The sequence below is a fragment of the Gossypium hirsutum genome, chromosome A02 (genome assembly GCF_007990345.1).
Source record: "Gossypium hirsutum isolate 1008001.06 chromosome A02, Gossypium_hirsutum_v2.1, whole genome shotgun sequence".
NCBI classification, from domain to species: domain Eukaryota; kingdom Viridiplantae; phylum Streptophyta; class Magnoliopsida; order Malvales; family Malvaceae; genus Gossypium; species Gossypium hirsutum.
Genome location: NC_053425.1, coordinates 31,221,141 through 31,233,330, shown reverse-complemented (window position 1 = coordinate 31,233,330; position 12,190 = coordinate 31,221,141). Strand labels below are relative to the sequence as shown.

Below are 12,190 nucleotides of genomic sequence, written 5' to 3'. Positions count from 1 at the left end.
TTTAATAAACATTGAGATATGAAAGGGAAAAAATTATTGGGTATAACTTGAATCAAAAGCGTGTGCTGTGTCGTGAAAAATTTGAAGATGTTCAAATCTTCTGCAGATTTTAAATTGAATTGCATAATTTTAATATCTTCGACATGGCATTACCATCATCCTCCTCCTTGGTCTATCTATCCCTGTCTTGAGTGTGTGAAAAAACCATGACAATCACTTCTTTAAATCCCCCAAATCATTATAATCCCTGTTCTTTGTTTGCCACAACTTAGTAGCATATTTTTTATCTTGTGAAAACCTATAATGACATCAAATAAGCCAAAATATACAAGAGATTTAACTCTTTCATCAACAGGGAAAACTTGAAATCCTGTATGGTATTTGATCTGTTGCAAATCAACTACTGTATGGGTACATAATAGATGAAAAATATGTTTCAATCACTCAAGCCGTCCATCTCTATCCTCTGATGTCTTCAACTAAATGACAAAAGAACTACTAAATGAAGCAAATATTGTTCAATATATTCCCACTTGGATTAAAATTACAATATAATTTTTCAGACCCTTGCATTAATAGCATAAAGGTAGTCAGAAGGAAACATACCTTTAAACTAACTGCTGTGTGTAGAAGTAGAACATCCCAACTTTCAATTTCCAATCATTAGGTTCACCGTGGTAAACCATGTTTCGAGGTGATCCTATTCATATCCCTTCTTCAGCTAGCTTCAGCCACAATTACATATTTAAAATATACCAGTGCATGTGTGGCCCTAATGCAATGATCAATAAATCTCAAATTTGCACCACGAAATTTGGTCCCTTTTAAACTAATCCAAGCTTCAAGTAGCTCTAAATAGATAATGGAAGAAGCATCCTTCTTTTCTTTTTCCTGGCCAACTTTACTTGCTTTGTGATTTTCATGCAGAGAAGCAATAGCATTGTGATGCATACTAGGATAAAGGCAAGCTGCATATGCCCAAAATACAAAGAAACAGCTGAAAAAACCAGGAAAGCTAAAATGACAAGTTCCCATATCACAAAGACCATAACATCCACCCTGCACCCAGAAAACAGAAAGGACAGCACAACTATTAGAATTGGTCTATTGCTGAGACAGAGAAAATAGATAGCAAAATGAAGACAAAATTAGTGAATCCAAATAAAAATACTGGCATTCTAGATGTCACGTTCTCTAATCTATTTTTCCCCAATAAAAAGTTGGAATCTCCTGTGTCATGTAATTTATCTAAATCATAACCTTACAGACATGTCAGTCAAAACTTGTTAGAACTAGGCCAAAGTACAAACATATCAAAGCTTTACATTTTTCAACTCCTGGAATTTAGACTTCTCAATCTGAACTAGCACATGAATGAAAAGGAATCCTAGGCTAAGTGCAATAATCTGGGCATCTGGCCACACCAAACAATCTGTAAATCACCAGAGCATCCTGCTCTTATACAGTTAATGTACACACCAACCATCCAATTCACTGATTCAGTGTACAGAATATTGAAAACCATATACGGAAAAGCAAGGGCTAGCAGGATAATAGCAGTTTAATCAATTAAGCTCAAATTTTTGGTACACAGCATTAACCAAATGACCTACTCATCTGAACCACAAATTCCCAGAAATCAACTACATGAAACGCCCTTACAAGGAATCTATCAAAACCTACCCCCAACCCTGCGGCAGGCTTCTTTCAGCAGTTAAGTATCTATTTGAGATGAATATTAAGCTGGATCAACAATTTCAAACGTTCTTTTATATTTCCTTTTTGAGGTGTAATGCTCATCATAAGGAGTCAATAGCAATTTATGGAAGTCCAGAGTCAGTTTCGCTTTCTTCGACCACTTAAAGTTTCATCTACATTTTGAAAACGATAATGCAATGAATTGGGAATCTTTCAAGATTTTTTTTCCCCGTTCTAACATCTAAATACATGTATCAATAAATTGAGAAAATGAAATCAATAAAGAAACAAATTCAACGGAAATTAAAAAAAAGAAAGAAAGACAAAAATCATACTCGAGAAAGCCACCAAATGTTTTACCTAATTACCCTATAAAAAACCCTAGCTTATCTTGGTAAATCTGTAACGTTTCGATCAAAGCTGAAACAAAAAACATTTCATAACCAGCATGTTAAGCACGAAGATGTTTTCAACCTTACATTGGAAAAACAAATTGCGGAGGAAGAAAATCATGGAATATACCTGTAAGATGATAGATTAGACGTGGATGAGAAAAACGAAACGGAAGCCCAATCGTGCTTAGATCGAAGCTGATACTCTCTCAATTGCTCAGCTAAATTCGATCGCGTTATCATGGTTTCCCTTCTCCTTTCTCTGCCTTCCGAATTATGATTTGTGTTTGGCTTTGAATCTCAGAAAAATTGTTAAAACTGAGGATTTGCAGAGCAAGATATGAATTGGAGGTAGAAGAAAGGGAAGGGAGACAGTATGAATATTCGATTCAATTACGCATTGGCCGTTGCGTGGCGTTGATTACACCTCTCCTAACTTTCCCTCATTATTTGCCATTTTTTTTCATCTCATTAAGTAAGCAGAAATGAAATTACATTTTCACCAAATTTTACGGATGCGTTTTGAAAACCAATTATTAAATGCAACACCTTTATTGTGCTGTTTAATTCTTCCTTAAAAATCCTATCACATCGGTGTATATATACGGAATTATAGTTTTAATTTAATTGATATCGATATTGTTGTCAATATAAGAAAATATAAGTTTAAGTGTGTTAAAACACATTATTCTCGTATTTAAGGATTGGAGAGGAACTATGGATAATTATTTAAAATTAATTAATTATAATAACACCAAGTGTAACTTAAGCACCTAATTATACTTTCCAATTTTTAAGAAAAACGTGAGAATTAGAGTAGTGATGCAGTTAATTACACCCAGTTAGCCAGACCCTCTGGCAATCCCTGCTTCGCCAAACCCACTGGCGATCATAGTTTGCCAAATCCACTAGCAAACACCAACTCGCCAAACTTGCTAGCATACACCTGCTCGCCAGACCTAATGGCGTACACCAACTTGCCAGTCCTCAAACTCTTCGGTCGTATTTTGGGATATTACAGCATGGTTAAATCATGGTATGAATTGGCTAAGTGTATGGTTCTTAGTTTGAACTTGTATAATTGAATTGAAATGATTTGGTGCCAAATTGAGCCATATTGGATTAGTTAATTTTGGAAATGGTTATTTGCAATGTATGGTATGAGTTTGGATCGATTTTATGCAGGTACAACTGTGAAAATATGCACCAATTGTATAAATGGTTTGGTTGTATTGAAATAGGTTTCAAATGGCTTAAATTTTATCAAAAACAGAGTCCACGTCCTAACAAGCAATCTTCCTCGTTGCAATGTCGATTGACAGTGTTTCACGTCGCGATAATGAGTGGCCTTAGGTCACGATGTGACCAACTGTTTAGCAATGTCATGACGTAGACGAGGTGATGTCAAGATGTCAGTCATGAATTTTCAAAACGTTACGATTTGGCCCTATTTTGTGCTCGGGTGAACAAAAAAACTTTCGTAAGCTCGATTAAGGCTCAAATTTAATTGTGTATCATAATGAGAACGTGTTTACTACATGTTTGAATTTTTGATTGATTTATTTACGATTTATTTGAAAGTAGTTGCTCCGATAATGTCTATAGTGTCCTGTAGCCGAGACTCGACAATCGAGTCGGGCGAAGGGTGTTACATGTATGTGTTCAAAAAATAACATATAATAAATAATGAAATGTTAGGTTTGAAACTACTAATAATAACAAAGCATGCAATATGTACAGAATCAAAATAAAAAATAGTTTATGTTATGAGTAAAAGAAAATTGAAATAAGTAAATACGTTATATTAAGACTATTAAATGCACTCTAATTGTTTATCATGATATTATCATTTTTCTATAGCGTGTCAAAACATTATCAAGTTAGTGAAAAGAAAATTTAATATTAAAATTCTATTTTCAAAAATTAAATATTGAGTTGAGCTATGACACCAACACAATGCGTAACATTATCTATAAGAAATTTTGTGACACATGTATGCATGTGGTAACCATGAAATTAAGACACAAATATATGTTTTAAAATAACATACAATGCACAATGAAACATGTGGTTTTAAACTATGGTTTGAAGCTAACTAATCACAATAACACATGAAAATAACAACATAAATATATTAGATTAACAATACTAAATGCATTACAATTATTTATCATGGTGTTGTCATTAATTATGAGTTAGTGTTGAGTTGACTTATGACATCAACTCAATTAACAACATTATTAATAAGCTAGAAATCTTATCACACGCGTACCGTGTGGAAACCATAGATATAAAACACAAATATGTATTTAAAAATAACATACAATAAACAATGGAACTATGGTTTGAAACTAATTAATCACAAAAAGCACAATGAATTAACAACATAAATACAGCACATTAACAATACTAAATGCACTACAATTATTTATCATTGCATTGTCATCAATTGTGAGTTTCATCAATTGTGAGTTAATTTCAAGTTAACTTGTGACACCAACTGGATTAACAACATTACTAATATAAAAATTCTATTACACGTATATACGTGTGAAAATCACATATTTAGGACACAAGTGTGTGTTTAAAAATAACATATAACAAAAAATGAAACGTAATATTTGAAACTAAAAATAATAATAATAACACATATGCAATATTTACGAAATTTGGTCTAAATCCAGAAGCTCCAAAAGTTGAAGCTTAAGTTCCCTAATCTCTTTAGGTGTTATATGGTAAGGAGCAATGGACTCCGAAGTAGTTCCAGGTGACAAGTCAATCCCAAATTCAATCTCACGATCAGGAGGTAACCTAGGTAGTTCATCTGGAAAAACATTTGGAAACTCCTTCACAATTCAGATATTGTCTACAGCTGTACCACTTGTACATGTTGGAAAATGGGTTTGGTAAATGCAATAAAAAATAAATTTAGGGAAAAACTAGAGTTTTAAAAAATTTTTCAAAATAAGATCTTGATTGTGATATCTAAAGTAATAAACACTTAATCAAAATTGTACATTTTCTATTCGTTTAGGATGAGCGCTTCGACCGAGTAGTCTACTCCACTATGCTCAAGCTCACGTATGCCGAGTGTGAGCTCACTTCCAATAAAAAAAAATTCACAAAAATTACCAGTGGGGTAATTTTGCAATTTCCAATAAAACATAGTTGGTATTGTGTTTGGTTGTCACATGAATTAAATTAATTATAGAATTAATTTAATTGGGTAATCAAATATCGAACATATTATATGTACAAGGATGTTGTACACATAATGAGAACATAATTCTATTAATATATGAATTTGGTTCGTATATAAATTTAAATAAATATAGTTTATCGAAATCTTTGTTATAATTAATGTAATTATAATTTTCGGTTAAAACATTATTGTATTTATTTATTTTAAAATTTTGTGAATTAAGATTTGTTATAAATATCCAATTAAATGGGGAGTTATATAAAAATAAAACCTGAAACCTAGCTTGAGTGGTCTAGCAGCCGTCAAGCAAAGAAATCTCTAAAACAGTTTTGGAGACTTCTTTCGTTCATTGTCAATTGGGTGGATTACGTAGAAGGTGGCATTTGAAAAAGTTGCGACTTGATTCGATAGTGGTTTTGAATTCTCGTTGTTGAGGCATCGTTGTCTACTCAGATTGAAGTTTCATTAATTTCGAAACCATTAGCATAAATTTTTTTCCCGATTCATTCCTCGCACATGGATCCATGGTTGGATTGCTGAAATTTTATTTTTCTGCTGCGCCTTGGGGGCACTGGCATTCCAGCACTTTGATACTTATATTCTTCCTTTAGGAAATTGCAGACCTCAAATGTTTAACTTCATTGTCTTAATCCTGATAAATTCTTTTTTATAAGGCTACAACAAATAGTGTAACTTTTAACATTTGATTTTCATGTTTTTTTTCTTTTAATTCTTTATTTACATTATTAGGATCAACCCGATTAAGCAACAAGTAAAAAAAAATGACGGAATAAATTGAGAAATTGAACACACAAATTTAACATGAAAAAACCCTTCCAAAGAGGATAAAAAAAACCACGGGCAAATATAATTTTACTATAATGGCAAAAGAACGGAGAGTACAAAAGACAGAGATAAAAACTAAACCTCGAAAACCCGAAAATAAAGAACTCTAAAAACGTAAACACAAAATTCTCTAAATGTGTAATGAGTTCTAATCTCTAATGGGTGTATTTTCTAAGGTTGTATAGCGCCTATTTATAGGCTAAATTCATAAGTCAAATAATAATAAAATAATCTAGTCTAATCAGAGTTTGATTGAAACAAATAAACAGAGTTTAACTAAAAGATTATTTCTCAAATTTGACTAAAATAGAAGTCATACTCAACAAATCTCTACCTTGACTCATATTTCCACAATGCCATCTTTGCCAAAACCCGCCACGGGCCTATCTTGAATTATGAAGGGAATTAATTGTCGAATCTGTGCTTAGAAACTGAAAGACTTCTAGCCTTTGACTTGTACTCTGCCAAATTAAAACTAACCCGAGTCTGATTTTCACGAACACAATACCTTAACTTTTCAAAACCTACATCCAAAAAAGAACTTCTCTTCAACAAAATGGTCATACCTTTTTCCCTCCTATAACCAAGTTGCCTCTGCTCCAAATGAGTTGACTTTGACTCCGTAACGGATGAGGGACGTCCAATTTCACCGGTCACTGTAGAACCTTCCAAAATATAAAGACTGCCGATTCTTTTACCTTTTAACAAAACAAGAGCTCCACGAGATACTTTAATATCGCTCGACTCGATGTTGATTCTACATCCTTTCAAGTCGAAAATACTCAAGGAGATGAGATTCTTTCGTAAATCAGGTACATACCTGACATCTGAGAGTGTCCTAGTCATCCCATCATGTATCCTAATTTTAACAGTATCAATACCAATTACCTTACTAGATGAATCGTTTCCCAAGCGTACAACTCCACCTTCAACCGAACTATATGTGGAGAACTATTCTTTATTGGGACACATGTGGAAAGAACATCCCGAATCTAGGATCCACTCAGACGTGAGCTTGGAGTTATCGCTCGTTGACACTAACAAGAAATCATCACTGCTTTCTTCAGTCAAATTAGCACCAGCAACATCTTCCTTGTTACTCTTAGTAGCTCTTTTATTTTGCAGTTTATAATAATCTGCTTTGACGTGACCTAACTTTTTACAATAACGACACATTTTGTCTCGTTTCTTTAATGCTACCAAAACGAAAGCTTGCTTATCTGGCTTGCTATACAAAGCAAACTCATTGTCGAGTTTGTCTCTACTCAACAAATGACCCTTCACATCTTCAAACGAGAGTTTGTCTCTGCCATAAATCAGGGTCTCCCTGAAAAACTTGTATGAAGGGGGTAAAAAGCACAATAATAGCATATCTTGATCTTCATCGTCAATATGGACCTCAACGTTCTTTAAATCATTTAAAAGATTAATGAATTGACTGATGTGATCTCTAAGAAGCTCACATTCGTTCATGCGAAATGTAAATAGACACTGTTTCAACACTAAACGGTTAGCCAGAGACTTAGTCGCATAAAGAGTTTCTAACTTTTTTCACAAGGCGGATGAGATTTTCTCCATCAATACCTCCTACAATACCGTATTCGCAAGGCACAACTAGATTGCAGACAAGGCTTTTTCATCAAGCTCTTCTCATTCTGTTTGATTTAGATTCTCAGGTTTTTTCCCAGTAATAACCTTTTTCAAGCTGGTTTGATCTGAACTTGCCATAGATTGAAATTTGTCTCACCATCGAACTTCTCAATTTCAAATCTTGTTGCTGTCATCTCTGAACGGACTGATATATGAAAATTGAACTAGCTCTGATGCCACTTGTTAGGATCGACCCGATTAAGTAACAAGTAAAAAATATAGCGGAATAAATTGAGAAATTGAACACACAAATTTAACATGGAAAAATCCCTCCAAAGAGGATAAAAAAACCACGGGTAAAGATAATTTTACTATAATGGAAAAAGAACGGAGAGTACAAAAGATGGAGATAAAAACTAAACCCCCAAAACCCAAAAATAAAGAACCCTCAAAACGTAAACACAAAATTCTCTAAATGTGTTATGAGTTTTAATCTCTAATGGGTATATTTTCTAAGGTTGTAAAAGAGCCTATTTATAGGCTAAATTCATAGGTCAAATAATAATAAAATAATCTAGACTAATCAGAGTTTGATTTAAACAAATAAATAGAGTTGAACTGAAAGATTATTTCTCAAATTTGACTGAAATAGGAGTCATACTCAACATACGTCATAGTTGGATTTGCAGGCGAGAAACCTAATAGTACTCCTTAACAGCTCCTTAAAGCTTATTTGACTCCATGTAGACAATAGTGAAAAGGGTATTTTTGAATCTAAAGAAAAAAAAAGTCCCGCAAGAAGAGAGCATTGATACCATTTTCTTGTTTTTAAATTTATCTATAATTTCAAAAAATAGAAATAAAAGTAAGAAGAAAATAGAAATATTTGCAAATAAAATATATTTTCATTCAACTGAAATAATATTTAAATAGAATGAAAAAAATTAACAACTTAAACCTACAATCAAGCAACTAGATTACACGTGATTCCACGATAAACAAATGCATAAAATTAGATTACTCGTGATTCTATGATAAACAAATACATAAAATTAGATTACTTTGTTGATACCATTTAAGCTTTGGCCTAGGCCTAGCTCTAAAGTCTGGCAACATCTTTAAAATGCTGATTTTTAATCATAATTATTGGATTAAGTCGATTTTGAGAAAACATGTCATTATGTGGATATTGTGGGAAAACATATGTTTTCAACTTTAACCAAATAGTTAAATATTAGTGTTTTTAGATTTCTCTTCTACGCACATTTGTATTTTTTATTTCATATTAAGCTTTTTAAATTTTTAATTAATTTTTTAACATATTAGTTCTTTTGTTAGATTGTTTAGTTAGTTGCAATTACATCCTTTAGTCTCGAATTTAATTCTTCTCTTACTCATATTTTTATTTTTTATTTCATGTTACTTCAAGCTTTTTAATTTTTTAATTAATATTTTTTAAGATATTAATTTTTTCGTTAGATAGTAAGATAGTTGTAATTACAACATTGAGTCTCGAGTTTTATTCATTTACTACTCACATTTGTAATTTTTATTTTATGTTGCTTCAAGTTTTTTATTTTTATTTTTAATTAATATTTTTAACATATTACCTCATTTCGTTAGATAATTAAATAATTACGATTACATCCTTAAATTTGAGATTTTATTATTTTTATAAGCACATTAATGTAATTTTTATTTTATATTGTTTTAATGATGTTTTTATTATTCTTTTTATATGTATATTATTATTTTTCTTTCAATTAATATTTGATTTTATAAAGTCTGGCAGCATGTTTTCCTCGCGAGTTTTCATAAGCTGCTAACTAGCACTTTCTGATGTTGTTTGAAATCTTATTTCTTTTTTCAACTTTGGCAGAGGTCTTTTGATTTTCGTGTCAGCTTCGTTGAAATTAGTTGCGAATGACATCGGTGATGGAAACCCAAGCCTAGTTTGTCTTATGTTACGTCAACAATATGAAAATGTAGAAAAACAAAGGACTTTACCACAAATTACATGGGGAATGGTCTAAATGTAAAAATAAATAAATTGGGAGCTCCACCGTTCGTACAAACAATCTGAATGGAAACTAGTCAAAATTTCTCCTGCATAATGGGCAAGATTTATGCCCCATTAACCACTTTTGAACACACGATATATGGAACATATGGTGACATTGTGGCAACCTATATGAACTGTTTCCCACGGTAAAAGGTCCTGGAATTTTGAAACCAACCATCAAGAAAAGCAATCATGAATTGAAATGATAAAGAAAAAAAGAAAGAGAACCTCAAGGCCAATGGAACAAGGGTTTGTGTTGCTGAGTACATTTTCTTCTGTGATTCTCATCTTTGGAATTTTGTCCATCGAATCCACTGACAGCCCTTCCTTATTCCAGGGGACTTGGATGAATGGAGTAGTAGATTCAAATACGTTTATCTTAAACCCAAAACCAAGGATTTCAATGGCAGCCGCAGGGACAAATGCTTTATAGAAAGATGGTATCTTACAGGTTGGAGGAGATACCTCGTTGCCAATGCCGAATCATTAGAACTGCAAATTAGGAGTGAAATCTGGAACAACTTGATGGACAAAAAACTACCTTTCATCACTCCAACTGCGGCTCCATGCATAAGACCCATCTTTGTTTTTGCCCCAACAAAAGCTCCGGTCAGGCCTCCTAAAGTTGCTCCAACTGCATGTAACAGATTTTTTCTTTTAAAAAGAAAAAGAAAAATAAAATGATGAAAACAAAAGGGAAAAATGAACTAACCCACTGCAAATATGAAGATGAAGATTGCAAAAAACAGTTCAGTAATAACTGCCGAAGCTGCTGAGCAGCAAAATTTCCTGGAGGTGCAATCAGTATACGAATACCGTCCTTTCTACTGCGACCAGTAAGGGTGATGCGCTAAGGAATTGAATCAATAAAGGAGGAATGCCTTTCTATTCGGACTTCTCACTCGAGCTAATCAATCTTTCGATTGGTCATCGATTCCTATCTCAAACTGTACTACAAGATGGAGTTACGATCTGGCAAGAAATTACCTCCCGTTCCGAATTATGGTAAAAATCTTGTGCAAGAGTTGTCTCAGTCTAAGAATAGATCATCCCCAAATCCTGAAAGTCCAGTCCAGGATCATGGTCTATCGCAAAATCAAAACCCTGGGGGCCTCCCTATAGACCGAGGTGCTGTGGGCGCCAAACGAAGTTACCCGAGATCACGAATGCTTGCTGGTCAAACATTAGCGGCTAATGGACAACATGTTCGCTATGCATGATAAAGGAAGAAGAAGGGCAGATGGTAAAGTCCATTGGGAGAAATTTCAAGTTTAGTTTTACTGTTTGAAGACACCAAGAAATTTATAAATTGTAGGGCAATTGAGAAGGATTTATGGCAATGGAAATATTTGAGACTGAACCAAAGGAGAGGTCAAGGAAGCACGACCAAGTTGGTGGGAAGGAAAACAAGTGGTGATTGGTGAATGATTCATTTGGGTGAAATAAAAATGATTTAGGTGAAACAGAAGGGATAGATAATCACCCAATTGTATAATACATTTACTCTGAAACTCCTACTTGGTAAACCTTTACGTTATTTTTTCTACTATAATTGAATAATTTATAATATTATTTTGTTTTTAGTTTTTATATTTTAATTTGGTATCTTTATTTCTATAATATTATTGATTAGATCATTAAAGTTCTGAAGACGTGGTCAAAGTGGTGGGCTATAATATCCCAACTGAATCTTTTACTGAACTAACGAAAGCAAATGGTATGTACCCAAAGGAAAATGGGCAAATCAAACTTATCCCCTCAATTTCTTATTTCTCTATTTCTTTGTTTCAAAAGCAACGGTTGTGAATCATTTTTACAAATATTATACATAATTACTACTCTTCTTATCTTATTTTTTTGAATAATTTTATATTAGTTTTAAAAATACGTTTCCTGTTCGTATGAGGTGTCAATGGGATAGGAGAGTTGAGTTATCCAAAAAAACTGTATTATTATTATTATTTTTAATGATATTCTTACAAGATCATATCTATTTTTTTTACATAATACTTATAACTAGTTATAACTCATTCCCAACTCATAAATAGTAAGATAATGCACTTCAACGCACTCAAACCCACGTCCTATTGTATTGACAACAATACTCATACTAATCGAGTTAGAACTCAATCAGCAAAACTATATTAGTATCTAAAATTAATATAATATTAAAAAATTATATTAATATTTATATATTTTACTAATTAAATATAAATAAAACTATTTAATTGAGAACAAAAAATATTTTATATTTAAAATAGTGAAAATAATTCACAAGTTCTTGAAAAAAGTTTAAAAATTAAAATAAAAGATTAACATGGGAAAACCAAGAACCAAACTAAGTTGAAATCGAATTATGATAGATGCTTCAAAAAGTCCTAAAAACCCAATCAAAATAAA

General features: G+C 32.5%; 1 protein-coding gene and 1 long non-coding RNA gene across 2 annotated transcripts; both read right to left on the bottom strand.

The window, feature by feature from the left end:
• Window positions 1-343: 343 nt before the first annotated feature.
• On the bottom strand, window positions 344-2,596 carry LOC107951337 (uncharacterized). The gene is made up of 2 exons (XM_016886346.2): window positions 2,221-2,596; window positions 344-1,059 (listed from the first exon to the last, which is right to left on the bottom strand). The coding sequence occupies exons 1-2, from the start codon at window positions 2,331-2,333 to the stop codon at window positions 852-854; spliced, it is 321 nt and encodes a 106-aa protein (XP_016741835.1). The 5' UTR covers window positions 2,334-2,596; the 3' UTR covers window positions 344-851.
• Window positions 2,597-9,676: 7,080 nt separating this feature from the next.
• LOC121213829 (uncharacterized) lies at window positions 9,677-11,243 on the bottom strand. The gene is made up of 3 exons (XR_005909280.1): window positions 10,503-11,243; window positions 10,019-10,424; window positions 9,677-9,946 (listed from the first exon to the last, which is right to left on the bottom strand). It is a non-coding gene; the product is annotated as an uncharacterized lncRNA (long non-coding RNA).
• Window positions 11,244-12,190: the final 947 nt, after the last annotated feature.